This window comes from Peromyscus maniculatus, chromosome 6, assembly GCF_049852395.1.
Source record: "Peromyscus maniculatus bairdii isolate BWxNUB_F1_BW_parent chromosome 6, HU_Pman_BW_mat_3.1, whole genome shotgun sequence".
In the NCBI taxonomy this organism is placed as follows: domain Eukaryota; kingdom Metazoa; phylum Chordata; class Mammalia; order Rodentia; family Cricetidae; genus Peromyscus; species Peromyscus maniculatus.
The window spans coordinates 106,801,025-106,816,798 of record NC_134857.1 but is presented as its reverse complement, the minus strand read 5'-3'; the positions used below and the strand labels follow the sequence as shown (position 1 = coordinate 106,816,798).

Here is a 15,774-nt window from a genome sequence, read left to right as displayed (position 1 = left end):
TAGACAAATTATATCAACTGGGGGAGTGCTAGGAGTGCTATTAACCCCAGGGGGGAATTAAGTCTTGACCACAAAGTGTAACCCAGTTATCTGGACAGATTCTATTGTGAGTGGGTCCTGCATTTAGGAAACTGCACAAACAATTCCTTAATCATGTAGCAGAATTCCTAAGTGAGTATCAAGTCAGCTTTGCTGTGAGAATTGGATAGTTGAAGGACTAAGCCGGTAAGCCATATTGATTGGGTTGAGATGCCACCGTGACAAAGGCAAGCATGGGGAAAAAGGAAAATGGTCCAAAGTAAGAGTTGAAACACTTCAGAAGATAAATTTTTGAGACAATTATGTTTGTACAATAAACTTCACCCCAAAGTGATCTATGTCGTTGGAGACTGTCAGGAGACTAATTTTTCCACTGGGTCTGACATAAACTCCGAGACTCACGTGTGAGACATTTCTTTTTCTTTTTCTTTTGTTCTTTTTTTTTTTTTTTTTTTTTTTGTTTTTTTGTTTTTTTTGTTTTTTTTTTTTGGTTTTTTGAGACAGGGTTTCTCTGTAGTTTTGGTGCCTGTCCTGGATCTTGCTCTGTATACCAGGCTGGCCTCGGACTCACAGAGATCTGCCTGGCTCCACCTCCCGAATGCTGGGATTAAAGGCGTGCACTGCCACCACCACCCGGCTGAGACAGTTTCTTCATGGAGACTATTTCCAAGGACTTCTTCAGAAATTGTGTCTGTGCATGCAAATTTGGGGTTGAATATTTTAGAGTAACTCTCTCATGATGTTTGGGCATTTTTACTCTAACGAAGTCTGATCATATTGTATTCTATATACATTGGTATACACTTGAAGCCTGATGTTATGTAGATTAGTGTAAGTCAGGTTTCATCAACAAAGTTCTCTTTAAAATTAGTTGTAAATATTTTGATGTAACCTAAAATGAGTTCAAAGAGATCTTAAGTGGAGATATGATACTCCAGATCTCGTAACTACATGTAACTACATTGGTATGCTTCACTGTGCTTCAAGTTCCAATTTACTTGGAAAATTATAGCATTTAATCTATATTTTGTATAAGATTTTTACAGATTAATGTCATATTGTATGGCTTGTTGGAAAATACATTGCCTGTCTTCTGTAGAACAGAGAAGAAAATACTTACTAAACAAACATGTATGTAGCAAGCATAAAGGAATTCCTTTAAACCTTAGAGTATAATTTCTCAAGTCATTTTAGAGCAACTGGATTTTCATATCTTCCATGCAGTTGAGGGCTATCGACCTCCATTAATTTCCAAGATCACACATGATAGTCGAGCTATGGGGTTTATTCACCAGTTTTCAGTTTTTTTTTTTTTTTTTTTTTTTTTTTTTTTTTTTTTTTTTTAGCAGAACCTTTCGTTGAAGTTGTATAATCTGTAACCACAACCCAGTGTCTTTAAGTGGAAAGGGGCCAGAGTTGCCTTTCCAGAAGATTCTACCTGTGGAGGGTGACAGGAACCCTCTGCTCTGATTTAACTCCCAGTTTTAATGTCAGCTCTTTGTGGACCCAACAGTGAACGTTTTTTTCTCCTGTCAATGTCCTAATGCTGACAGTGCAGACAAGCACATAAATAGAGTAGCTTCACGTGCTGGATTTTGATTTCAACTATACTTGTGGTTCAAACCATTTTGTGCTTATGCTGTGATTTAGAGGAAGGTGGCATTTTATTTCTAGTGTTATAAGGGGGAAACATCTTAACAAAAGTTCTTCACAATATATCATAGGTGTGTATGTGAAGCCTGTATGAAGGGGTGATGTAGATGTAATGCTAACCCGTCTTATTAAATAAGATCAAACCTGGAGCCAGGTATTGGGGTGATGGCTGAAAGATCAGAGAAGCAGAACAAGCCACAGCTTCCTCACCTCGACAGTTCCTCAGCTGATCCTGTTTACTCAGACTGGAAGCCTCTGAGTCTTCATCCAGAATGAATCTCAGCTGAACTGTGCTGCTCAAAAGCCTAAAAGCTTAGCCAGCTCTAGTTCCTGGTCCTCATGCCTTATACACCTTTCTGCTTCTTGCCATCACTTCCTGGGATTAAAGGCATGAGTCACCATGCCTGGCTGTTTCCAGTGTGGCTTTGAACTCACAGAGATCCAGAGGGATTTCTGCCTCTGGAATGCTAGGATCAAAGGCGTGTTCTATCACTGCCTAACCTCTATGTTTAATATTATGGCTGTTCTGTTCTCTGACCCCAGATAAGTTTATTGGGGTGTACAATATATCAACCACAGGGTAAGCTTCTGGTCTTTACTAAAACTTGAGTTTAAGGATCAATCATAGGAATGAAAAGGACTTCCATTGCCTGATTCTTTGTCACTGTTTGGAAAAGAACTTGTTCCAGAACCTTCCACTTGGAATTATGCCTATGTGGTTGTCAAATGGCAATTGTTCTTTGTTTTGTTTTTGCACTCCAAACAAAGCTTTGTGATGTGACTCTTTATTGTGATGGAGGCTGACTCTGAATCTCTGATTCTAAAGCCACGTAAGTCCTGTGTGTCTTAGGGGCTATGCTCCATCAGGGCTGATTGGTTTGTGTTCCCCTTACTGTAAGACTCACTCCACCATGCTACAAGGACAGGTTATGTCAGGTTTCCTCTTTACCCAGTAGTTTAAAGCAGTTGACTAATGGAAGAATGATGATGGCTAGTAGTCAGCAGTCTTTTCACAGACTATTTGGGGCTATGGTTCTATTGTGCTTCTGGTCCATTCACTGTGGGCTTTTGGCTTTTCCCCCTTTTATGTTCTTATATATTATGTTTTTCCCTAAACAATAATGATTGTAGTTTCTACTGATTGAGTTCTTACCACATATACAAAGCATCCCATTTACTTGGTTCTATTAACTAGACATTATCCCCATTAATGGTAAAAAGACATTGAAACTCACAAAGGATAGGAAATACACTCAACATAGGGTTCAAGTTGATATATGAGACAGCTCTGCTTTTATAATGGAATCAAAATAATCAAACTGTTATGATCAACTAATAAAAAGAATATGAGAAGGGAAAATTATAAAAATAATACATATAAATATTTTGTTTCAGGCCCAGGGATGTAGGTCAGTTGGTAGAATGCTTATGTACCATTCAGGAAGCCCCAGGTTCAGTCCCCAGCAAATGCAGAATTAGGCATGGCTGTGTACCCTTGTGGTGTCAGTACTCAGGGGGCAGAGGCAGAAGGATTAAAAGTTTGAGCTATCTTTGGATACACAGTAAATTCCAGGCCAGCCAGCCTGGGATAGATGAGACCCTGTCTGAAAACAAAACACAGCATTTTGTTTACTAACACATATCACTGCATCATCTTGCAGTGATGATTGAGATCAAGAGCTCTGTGAAAACACCCAATGTTTGAGCATTTTCTCCTCTTTAGCGTGTGGCACTCTCTTCCTTTTAGACAAACAGTGACAGGTGGGTCTTACCTTGCTTCTTTTCTGGTTCAGTATCTATTAAATGCAGTAAAAGTATTAAGATATTTGAAAACTAATCTTATTGTAGAATTTCTAGATGTTTCTAGAGGTTCTGCCTCAATATTTTACATTTGTTTCAGCCTTACCTAGATTACAATAGCATTATAAAGGAACTACATTTCCCAAGTCCTTACAAAACATTTGTATTATTTTTCATGAATCAACTTAAAAAACATTTTATTCACTTATCTATATATTTCCACATGTGCAGGAGTACATGCATGTCATGGCACCTGTGTGAAGGTCAGAGAACAACTTGAGGAGTTTAGTTCTCTTCTACAGTGTGGGTCCCAGGGATCGACAGGCTTGGTGGCAGGAACCTTTTCCTGCCGAGCCATCTCGAAAACCCCTGAAACAAGAACATTTTTGCCTCTCATATTTCTTTAGATAATAGAAAACTTGTTTACTCATGAAATTGAAATAAGAAGTACAGTGGAGAAAAAAATAGATTTTAAATAGACATGCCAGACTCACAGTAACCTATAACTTAATAATGGGATAAAAATATACACATAATTTATAGTAGTTACCAAGCTCTAAGCTTTTACTGTGTAGACACTAGAGGAAATGGGGACATTTTATTAGTTTGATGACAAAAGTTTTGTTCTGTTTTCCTGTAAATCAGAGGGGAAAGAGCCAATCATTTTTTTGAAGTCAGAGAATTGGAAGCTATATGTATTAAAGTACAAGAAACAGAAAAGGACTTTACTGATGTTTTTAATTTAGACGGCTAGTTGAGTTAAATATTGACCAGAGTTTCCACTTAGTTCATTACTTATTTTTCATATAAAATTTACGATTTCTGAAAAAAGTCTATTTTATTTCTATTGCTTCATGCTTATCTACTAGATCTCAGTGAATCTTTGAATTCTGAAAGGTTTAAGATTTCAATTTTTCTATGAAATTTTGTTATATTAAGTATAGATTTTAACCTATAAATATGTATAGTTATGTGTTAATTAAAATACTAAAAAATAAATGCAAGTCATCATTTTATATTGCAAGTGTAATTCCATTCCATACTCCCCCCCCCCCCCCCCCCCCCCGCATTGCTTTCATATTTACCTTTGGATAAACTTGAGTTCCTTACAGTGCTGGGAACCTATCACAATTTATTTTAAAATACAGTGAGTCAGGGAGATGATGGCTGTCTGGCTGGACCAGTTGGTAGATAATCCAGGAATAAGGCACAGCAAGCTTGTAATTGAGAACTGACTTTGGTCCTAATCAGTTGTCTACCTTCCCAAAACTGTTGTTGTGTGGGAGAAGAATAAGCTTCTCCTATGGGAGGGGGCAATGTTCTACCTCTGTTGGCTTTCCTCTCTCGTTTGTTGTGGATTGAAAACAAATGGTTTATAGAGGACATCTAAATCTCTGTGAAGGAAAACTGCCACTGACCTGGCAAATCCGTAGTGGACTGCCATAGCATGAGGCCAAAAGGTAAGATTCAATCTTATGTGCCGCTTTAGAATCTGGTGACTTGAGAGGCATCTACCTGGCAATCTGAAGTTCTGCCCACTCACTGCAGTGAACCGGTGCCCTATTTAAGTGCCTTCCATATCTGAGCCTTGAGACCCAGTTCCTGTTCATGCTCATGTAGTGGGTTTTGTCCCCTGCCCATCCACAGCATTATTTTGACAAAGCTGTTATATTCTCCTTTAGACGTCTTGGAGAGCCCTCCTGAATTCCAAAGCCTGCTTCCCATAGCTGGTCACATGATTCTTGAAACTAACCCAAACGGTTACATGGCAGCATCTACTTTTCCCAGAGCAGCGAGTATGTGGCTAACACGCAGCTGTCAATAGAAAAGATTCATTGGATCGTTATTAAAGCTTTTATTAAGAGAAGGGCTTTCTGTAATGGTACCTATTGCTTCCACCATTCACTTACTCCTCTGCTGCTTATGTGTTTTAATCTCTGTTCTTATGGAAAATCCATGGCTCGTTAGAAACAGTGAAGGAAAAGGCTCATGAAGTCAGTCTGCACTCCACGAGTTGAGATGCCTTACCTTCCTCTGTGAGGAATGCTCCGGTGGGAGTCAGAACTGTGTCCCTCATGTGATGGTGTCTTGTCCATACTCAAACACTGGCAGTCTTCACAGATCTGCTGCCCTGCCCTGCTCTGTTGTTTCTAATGTACACCCAGTAGTTTGGGATACTGATCACTGTACTTAAGGCGTTATTTAAACCGATAATTTCAGGGAATGGATGATAATAATTCCTTCAGAGCAGATGTGCAGAGACTTCAGGTCGGCTTTGTGACTGTTGATCTGCTGGAGGGATGGCTTTAATTCTATCCTCAGCCTGAATATTTCTCTTCATAGTCTCAGATGATTGTGGAGGGGCCTTGCCACTTGGCTGTGCACTTTGTGTAGATATTGGCTATTGGTTTCTGCCCTTTTGCCCAGAAAGTACAGATTTGCTAGGAAAGTGTATCAGGAAACAAACACACTGTGCTTGCTCGTCTCTTAGTGGGTCCATTTTCTTTCAGTCTTGCTTAGAAATCCCCAGTTATCATGTTAGCTTTGTATTGATCTCAAGAAGTTGTTTATATTTTAGGGCACAGAAGAGATGGCTTAGAGGTAAGAAAGAGTTCGCTACTCTTCCAGAGGACCCAAGTTCAAATCCCAGCACCCACATCAGGTGACTGACATCCAAGGGGAATTGTATGCCCTTTTTTAGTCTCTACAGGCACATACTTGTAAAAACGGATTAAAGACATTATTTATGGTTTGTCTATATTTCTAGCTCATTTCACTAATAGTGATGTTTGAGTAGATTGCCTCCCAGTAGCTGGAAACACACAGGATGCATGTTAGTGCTTGAATTTTGATTATTGACCAGAAAGACTCAAAAATGCCGTTCTCAGAAAATGTAATTTCCAAAAAAGGCTTGAGTTTTGGTTTCCATATCTATGGGATATGAGTTCACATAAAATATATGAAATAAAAATGCTTGTCATATCTAAAAAAATAGATATGATGAATGGCTAACAGTATATTTTATTTGTAAGTTAATTGAACATGGTTGCAAGAAAAAGAATATTTTCTGTCTCGTGGTAAAGAAATGAAAATGGATCTGGAAGCACTTTCTGGGAGCGGAAAAAGATTATGAAGAACCCAGAAGCATAATAATTGAGATGTCCATATCTTTGTTACTAACTCCTCATGGATATGACAGTCATTTACACTGGGCAAAACGTGACCAGGTGACATTACATAATTGTTCTGGTATCAACAGTAGCTCAATCCCCTTCAAGGGGGTTGCTTATGAGTGATTGTGTAATCAAAATATGTTTTACAAATTTTTTACATTTATTGAAGTCTCTACTAGACAGAGAATCTAGTAGGTACAGAGTTATTTCCCTAGAATTGCTAAAAATATTTATGTCTATATTTTAAGGATATGAGATTGGATTAAAACACCAGAGACTGATGACATCCACCACTCAGTTGATGTTAAACTCAATAGATTCAAACATACTCTAAAATTACACTTTTGTATGCCTATTGTTAATTTTGAAAAATATTGAAATATTTCTATTAATTGTTTACTGGCAGAGTATTGTTAGAGGGTTATAATTCATGCTCCATAAAACATAGCACAGTAACTCAGTTATTCTAATCTCTACTTAGTGGGTCTTAAATATTACCAGTTTAACTCTCACAAAAATATGAGACATATATGACTTAAATTTAATATCACATAAGTAATAGTAATTAAAATATCTTTGCTCCATGTAATATTTTCTCTGTGGGTGTTTTAGCAAGCTATTTATCTAAATAATACTTTAGATTGACTTATAAATATGAAATGTGCAAGTATTGATCATGTTTTCTTTCCCTTACCAATAGTTTCCCTTGAGATGCTAAAGTTATTCTTTTCTTTTTTGTGATGTATGTATACAGGGATGAGCACATATCTGTGATCTATCTAGAATGCCATTCCTCAAAAGCTTGTGTTTTAAGGCAGAGTCTCTCATTGGCCTTGGCCCAGTTAGCTAGGCTGGCTAGTGAGCCCCGTGGATCGGCCTGCCTTCCTCTCTGCAGTCCTGGGCTTATAGGAAGTTGTCTGGTTTTTTACACGGGATCTGGGGGTGTGGGCATCAGAAGACAACTCTCCAGAGTCAGTTCTCTTCTTCCACTGCAGATCTCCGGGACTGAACTCAGGTCACCTGGCTTGTGTGGCAAGAGCTTCTACCTGCTGAGCCATCTGGCCAGCCCCCGTGATTTTTATTTGGTCAAATGAAAGGATGAAAAAACAAACCCTAGAGCTTTTAGAAAAATCTTGTACAAACCAAAAACAGGTGTGACAGTCAATCCCCAATAGGAGATGAAGTCCATGTCAAAGTTTCAATCCTTTAATAATCACAATCACATTTTTTTTAAAAAAAAAATTCAGAATCAGCACATCTTTTTATATTTACATATGGATATTTATTTGTCTCTGAGTCATAGAGTAAGATGTCATTATTGGGAAGAGAGAAGTCCGGAGAACATTTGAAGATATTTATAAGTAATTTGAAACTTGAGTCCAGATGCTTAAAAACTCTGAAGCAGCATTCGGTTCAAGATCTGCATATGAGCTCTGCTCACAATACGTTGGAAGGCTCTGTCCCGGGGAGGCTGGATGCTCATCTCTACAGTGATGACGATTCCTCCTTGTGGGCCTCTTGGAACAATACTTGATTAAAGACAGCAGCTCAGCTAGAACCTGCACAGTGAGGGGAGGCAACGTGAGAAAGCTTTGATTTTAAACACAGAAGGTCACTGGAAAAAATTATACGATTGCTCCTAAGTTTTCAGTGTAAAAGCCGAAAGAAAGAGATCAATTTCCTACTTGTAGCTGTTTCTTACGGCTAAATGAATTTGTTTCCTGTCAAAATCACACGCACGCACGCACGCACGACACGCACGCACGAACGCTGTTAATTAGGGAGCCTATTCCCATGGACAGGTGGACCTTGCTCCTTGTCTATGGAGGCTCACACTTCGTGGCTGAGGGGATGGCACTGGAGATGAGCTTGACAGTGCGCAGGGAGAGATGCTCTGCGTAGCAATCTCCTTTCCTTGGCTTTCTCTTCTCTCTCCTTCTCTTTCCCTCTGACCCTTACAGACTTAGCCCTAGCCTTTAACTGAGACCATTGTCAGGGTCTGAGAAGAGAAAGGTCTGTGGTGACAGAACAGTAACTATTTATGACCCAGATCATGTGGCTTTATGTTCCTTATAGAAAGGCCTTGGTGGGAAACTCTTTCAGCTTTGTCTTTTGACTAATGTCACTAGTTAGAAATTTTCTGTGTAACTTGGAAGCATTTGGGGTGTGTTTCTGAGGCAGGATAGTGATGAGCCTGAGTCAGCTGCTTCTCCATCCTAGATTTAGACTAGAGTCCTTGAGTCTTTCCTTGGGCAGAAATGGAAGAAAATAGTACCGCCTGGGCATTGTGACCTTACACAAATCATCTTCTTAGAGAAACATTGCTATCCAAAATAGGAGCTATTATATGATCAGCAAACATTGCCTTAGTAATCTTGCACTATCAAGTTGGCTTTTGACTCTGGCTTCAGGTAAAACAAATTGAAGGTGATGTGTCACTCAAGACACTCATTCAGTTTGCTTTGTCTTATTGTAATCACTCAGCATCTTCAGAAAACACATAGACTCTTAAATATGGACTAACACCATGAATTTGCTAAGAATCAACTCCAAGTAGGCACATCACTGTCATCATCATCATCATCACCACCACCACCGTCTGATTAGCTGGTTCATTTTCACCACACCCCCTTGCCTCCCACAACTGGACTGTATAGAGTGATCATGCTGTTCAGTTGCATGGCTGCTTCTCCTGGGTGGAGCTGTGGAGGGAGGAGGAGATAAGGGATTAAGTTGCATATGGCCAGCTCAGTTGATATTGAACGCTGCCCTTACTTGATGCCTGGTGTCGCAGAGAATTTTCTTTGGATTCTGATCAATGGATTGCTGTACAGTAAGGACAGCAAATGGCTGGTTTTCTCCTGTCTTTAAAATGAAGCATGCCCTCTCTGAAGGGCAATCTCTCAATTCTGCTTCTCAAACGTAAACGACAGGGCTACTGTGTGCTCCTCACCTTTGAAGGCAAGACACCAGCATTTCTCATTACCGGTCAAGATGCTTTGTGGAAGGAATCAGCTTTTGGTACAAATTCAAAACGCAGCCAGTATTATATCTCTGCTGGAGGCTTGAAGGGAAGATCCCATTTAATGTGGTGTATGCATCATTTAAATGGCTGTGAGCTCCTGGGACTGGAACCTGGTGCCCTGTCTGTGCAGAGGTCAGCTGGTGAGTGTGCACTACTCCCTTTCCTAGGAAAATTGATGGACCCCCCCTCCCCACCCAATAGAAATCATAGAGAAGATTGAACAGTAACAAGTCCACAAGAAGGAATGTCTTTAAGAAGTCAACAGTTCACTGCTGAATAAGTCAGCTGTAGATAGATAGCACTGTGTAGAAATGTCTGATCGTCTTAACTTTCTTGAAAGGATTGTCTTTTGCTAATCATTTCATATGGGAGCAATTTAAAATAAAATAAAAATGCATTTCTTAATTGGGAAAAAAGATAAATGAACATAGCACACAAAAAGACTTGTGATTAATTCTATTTAAAAATATGTTTACTAATTGTCTGAGATTTCTGGTTTTGTGATTGGAAGTTGGTGGCTCCTCAGTGCTTCCTTTCCCTGAGGTGGATTGGCAGTCCAGAGCCCTGCACTGTAGCCTTCCTGCTATTATTGCATGCTGTTTTGAGGAAAGCTATCTAGAATATGTTACTTGTCTTCCAGTCTCCTCTGCAGAGGCACAGTACCTTTGCTTCTTGGTGTCACATACAAAGGTACCAGGAAAAATGTAAGCAAAGTTCTGTCACTGTTGGTTTTAAAGACTTGGCCAACACAATTCTTTCTGTAATGTCTCTGTCACTCAAACTAACATCTAGTGGCCATCTGATCATGCTCTTTCTTGATGAGACAAAGTATGAGAGTCGAAAGGGTTCTGGAGACTAAACTGTTAACTATATCTGAGATTTGTTTTTAGTTACCGAACTGAAGCTTAAAAATGTGAAATTTTCCTGGTATAAGAGAACAACATAGTGAAACTGATGCTGGCTAATTTTCCAAGTGGGTCTGTAGTGAGCTTGTGAAGAACTAATGAACTAAGCAAATGGTTTTGACAAGGGGAGCTGTTCACCTTCTGCTGTAGCCATGTTGTGATTTTTACTTTCCTACTGAGAAGTCTGAAGAGAGAGAGAGGATTTTATGACAGAAGCAGATCCTACCGAGGCAGTGGGAAAGGTGTGTCCTAGAAGAATCCTCAGTCACCCTCACCAACAGGAAGATCATTGCAAAAGGCTCAGCCGCATCCCATTAGGACTCAGATTATTAAAAGCTAAAAGAACATCCGTGAATCAGGTGTGGCTAGCTTGCTGTAAACCTTTTTTAAAAAACTAGGATTTGGAGGAAAAGGGAATGCCAGATGGCTCCAGGAACAACCAGTGCTCTGTTCTTGCTGTTTCCCAGAAGTACCCTTGAGTAATGATGGCTTTGATTTCACGACAGAGTAGAGGACATGTGTGGAGTGTGATATAACTAGGAGGCAACCATGATCACCCTTGCCGACAAGACGACCTCCCCCAAGTCCATGCTAAGTTCCCAAGAAGTCTGGACAGACATGCGTTTTCTACACCAATATGTAAAAGACTTCCCAGGGAAGGGTTAGGAAGGCTGAAGGCATGATGAAGTGAGTAAGGTTTTCTGTGTTTTGCAGATCTGAATTCTCAGCTGTGGGTGCAAAAGGGATGATGCCCCTCTTACATAAGAGAACTGACCGCCCCCACTTAATGACTTAATCTGTTGTAAGCTGGCTGACCCTGGGACTGCTGCACCACTAATACCATGTGGCCTCATGCAAGTGTGATTATTCTCTGTGTTGAGCTAAAATTTGAATCAGATGAAGAAATAAAGTTTCTGTACTGCCACGGAATGCATTTATCAACCGCTGCCTTCAAATGAGTTTAAGACAAAAATTGCCAATTATATAAGCTAAAAGATGTAAGACCAAAGTACAAAAAAACTAGCATTTTCTTGTTAAAAAACAAACAATCCCCCCCCCCCAAAAAAACTTCACTATTATACTCTCTTCATATAGTGGAGAAAATGAGGCTTTTGTAGTCTTCATTTAGCAATGTAAACACATCATTCATTTTTAAAAATTTAAGGTAGCACAGTGGTGAGTTTCATAAACATTTTTAAAGAGCACTCAATATTTTTCTCTACTTATAGGATACACGTAGGATCAGATTATACGGTTTTACTCTCACTTGCTATAGTAGTCATGATTGTTCCTCTAAAATATAAAGGTTGTAGAGGAAAGGTCTTCACAATCCACTTGGATTGGCGGTATTGAGGCTCCATCCAGCTAAAACCTAGAACTGGCAAGTGAGTGCTCTTCTTAGTATTCAATCAGCCCTTGCTACAATTTTAGAAAACTTCTGAAAGTTGGACGGTATCTGTGACTGGAGAATTCCATCTTGAGTTTACAGGTGATGTTCTCAGTCTTCGTCCTCTCTCCCTATTGGGAGTAACAGGAACATCTACATCTTATACATTGTCTGCTTCCACTGTATTTCCCTACCGGGTATGGAAGAGAACATCCGGAAAGTCTAATTTTACATATTTTGTTCCATTGCCTTTCATCCTAACGTGTAGGTTAAAACACCTTTGCGAATTCCAAAATCGCCTAATAGGGTACATGCGTGCCCCTCTTAGAGTGATGGAGGATGGTTTTCGGGGTACCTGTTTTCCTCTTTACCTTCCTCTACCCCATCCCTCCCGCCTCAGGATAACCTCGCCAAACCCGGATCATAGGGTGCTCACTGACATACTGCTGGGTTTGATTCCTTGCCTGAGCAAGCTGCTAAGGCGGGCGGCCTCACGTGGGTCTGGAAACCGCACCGGGAAGCCCCGGCTACTCCCAGCCCTTTCCAGACCGGCTCTGCCCTCATTGCCTTGCAAGTGGAGAGTCACTTCTAGCTCTGCTCCTGTCCTCTCGGCCCCGCAGCGTTGATTCTTTTCTTGAAATGTACCTTGGAGAAGGGAAGGGCTGAGAGATTTAAGACGCAGGGATCCATGTCACGTGCTGCCCGTAGCAACCGCGGCGGCGGCGGCAGCGGCGAGTCCTTAGCGAGACTGCACCATTTTCTCTCGCCCTGCATAGAGGTGTGGTTGCAAGCGGCAGCGAACTCCCCACCCCCTAGGACTTTCACCGAGGTGGCCTCTTCCTGGCTCCGGTCTGAAGACAGACTGTCTGGAGGAGTCCCCCAAGACCGTTCCAACTGGTGATGAGAGCCTAAGGAAGGCTTTTGCAACTATTAGGATGCTGGTCTGCGCTCGGGGCCACCCAACTGCTGAGGAGCTCCGCGTCCAGAGCTCCGCCCTCCCCTGGGACCATTGCTGAGCGTGGGCGCTCACCTGTGCATGCCTGTGTGCAGGTGTGTGCTACTGAGGGGTTCGGCTGGCAACCTGGGGGACACTCGAGTGAATTATGGGTGCTGCAGAGGCTGGAGCAAGATTATGACCTAGCTCGGGGGCGGAGTGGATTATTTTGTGAGTGTTCTGGCTGCCAGCCATTGCTCTGCTGGGAAAAATCACATCTCCACATAGCAGTAAAATCACCTGTATTTCTGGGGAGTGGAAAGTGATCCTCTGCTGATTTCGTCTGCAAAAATGGCTCACGCTGCTGCTTCTATCAAAAAAGTTCGAGAGGCTGATCTGGATGAAAAGGAAAAAAATCTGGAGAGAGAGAGAAAAAAACAACGGAAAATCCCCAGGGAGCGAATGGAGCGGAAAAGAAAGGTATGGAAAGCCTCTCGTGTCCCCGTCCTCCCCACTTCGTAGCGCGGTGTGGAATCATCAGCTTTTAGAACTGGCAACTTCGTCCTCCCTTTTTCCATCACTCCCTTGCACCATTTCCAAGCTCAGCTTGCAGCTCAGAGCTCTCGCCTGAATTTGCTGCATTGGGAGGAGATGCCTGAGCAGGATGGATTTCCTTTGCTTTGATCAAGCAAAGCAAAATCCGTCTTCATTTTCTCTCTCTCTCTCTTTTTTTAACCTCAGATTATTCCATCTCAAAGCCGGGTTCTCTAGCCTTCCAGTTTACTCTGAGCTCTTAACACAGAAGGAAGGGTTGTTGTATGGCGGGAGGGTTGTCTTCTTCTAATTCTGTCCACCACTGGACTGCTGGCACTTCCTCACTTACTGTAGATTCGATAAAGATCTCTGATTGGGAGTAAGCCACAGGATCTCCTCAGGGCTGACATTATTCTACGTGAGAATAGACTAAAAACATTGGTGCAGTGAGCTCTATTCCTGCATTTTTAGATTCTGTTTTAGTTTCTATCATTAATTCTGTAATTTACTTTTTGAATATGGTAATTAAATGGGAATATCTAGCTAACCAAGGCAATGAATCATCAGTTCTCCTAACACTACACTATGGAATGTCTGTCTTTCCCTTAAACGTTTTTTAAATTAAATTTCCCTAAAGTATACGTCTTGCAAGCTGACAGTAATGAAATACTCCTTCAGCCAGTGGCCTGGACCTGTAAAGGAAGTTGTTGTATGTAAACACTTCAATTAACGAAGTAGGACACTGAATAATTTCAGATGATAAATGGTATTTTTACATTAGCGGAATGTAAGAATAGTGCTTGGTACACAAACTGTTTTTAAGCAGCCCTGGGATTAGAGATGCTCAGGGACACACATGCTTACTAATGCATGTGCTCCATGGACCTTTTCCCCTTTCTCCCATAACAGCCACAGTCACCCTTGCATTTGAAAGGCATTGTCTTTTTTTTTTTTTGAGAGACACTTAAGGAGCCACACTGAGTTGAGATCTCACTGCACAGAGGTTCATCCTATTTCTGTTTTACTTCTCCACTAGTTCGATTGGTATCTGGAAACAAATAAAATTAGTGTATTGAAGGGTTTCCCTTCTGGGGAAAATTTAATGCTGTTTATCTGACCTTTAAAATGCCTTTTGATTCTTTTACAGTAGCCAAGTCTTACTGGCCATTTTTGTTGAGGTTGACTTCCTCCTCTACAGTCCTTGTAGATTTGTTTTTAATCCTCTAAATAGAATATCACTGTCTAAAGCATTTTCTTGTGTTTATATCCTTTAAAATAATTTCTTCCCTCAATTACAGTATGTTGTTTCTTGGCCAGGACTGCTTGAATAACATCCAGCTGAGCCCAGTAACATTGCTTAGCCCAAGCGCCATGCATTACATTCACTGGGAACCTTTGCTACCCATGCTATTTTTTTTTCCTAAGTCACATTATGCCTGAAAAGTTACATTGTTAAAATGGCAAGTGGAGTAGTTGTCCAGAATCTCAGTTGCTTGGATGCTGTGTCTTGCTTCAGCTCGAACCCAGCACTGTCAGCAAGATCGCTGGTAGTAATGTCATAGGACAAGTTCATCTGGGCACATTTAGATATCACTACCCTAGAACCAGAGTAGTTGATAGTGTTTGTCCCAGTTCTTCTGTTTTCATATGCACTTGCTTCTATGACAAATGTGTGTAGGATTACACAACACAATAAAGGTTTACCAAATGATGGAGTGTACTTTTGAGCCATATCATATTTCTTTCCTAGATAGACAAGTTCCCCTCCCCCATGAACTCATTCTGACCCAACCTGGTTTTCAAATACAATTGGAAAGAAGACAGCCCTAGTTCTTTGTTATTTCTTCAGGTGTAGAAAATGACAGCTCATAGAGGGAAGAAAATGCCTACCTGGATTCTAGGACACCATCCTCAGAAAATCACTTCACAGTGATCATGTTTTCAGTTGATGCAATTTCATAATTGTAAGGGAATATATCGGTTGTAGGTCCAAGAGTATATGGAGTATCATCTTTCATGTCTATGGAAGGCTTCTTGACTATAAGCCTCTTTATGCAAACAATTCAGAGAAGACCCATCCCCAGTGCAGATAAAACTACAGAGCTTGGGGGGAAATACACTGATTTTGAAAAGGAAATTTTAATAAGGTACAGTTATTGATTATTAAAATAATTAAATTAGGTGGCCTTGTATTTGGGCTTTATTTTAATATGCCTTTGTAAACTTGCTCTTAATTAAAAGAATACATACTTTGTATTTTATAAAACTTTAAAAATAAATTTTAAGTTTTTGTAAACTTCAATTGTACTATGTTCTTGACTATA

At 40.6% G+C, this 15,774-nt stretch overlaps 1 protein-coding gene across 19 annotated transcripts in view; it reads left to right on the top strand.

Moving 5' to 3' along the window:
• Ank2 (ankyrin 2) overlaps positions 1-15,774 on the top strand; it is a 313,942-nt gene that overhangs the window by 48,947 nt on the left and 249,221 nt on the right. For 6 of the 19 annotated variants that reach the window (XM_076574962.1, XM_042279880.2, XM_042279869.2 and 3 more), the window contains exon 1: positions 12,704-13,396. The exons of 12 other annotated variants lie outside the window; for them this stretch is intronic. In XM_076574962.1, the coding sequence (XP_076431077.1) occupies positions 13,268-13,396 (129 nt within the window). In that variant the 5' untranslated portion in view covers positions 12,704-13,267. Of the gene's footprint in view, positions 1-12,547; positions 13,397-15,774 lie in introns of those variants that run through there. One more of the 19 variants, XM_076574941.1, reaches the window with a different exon arrangement.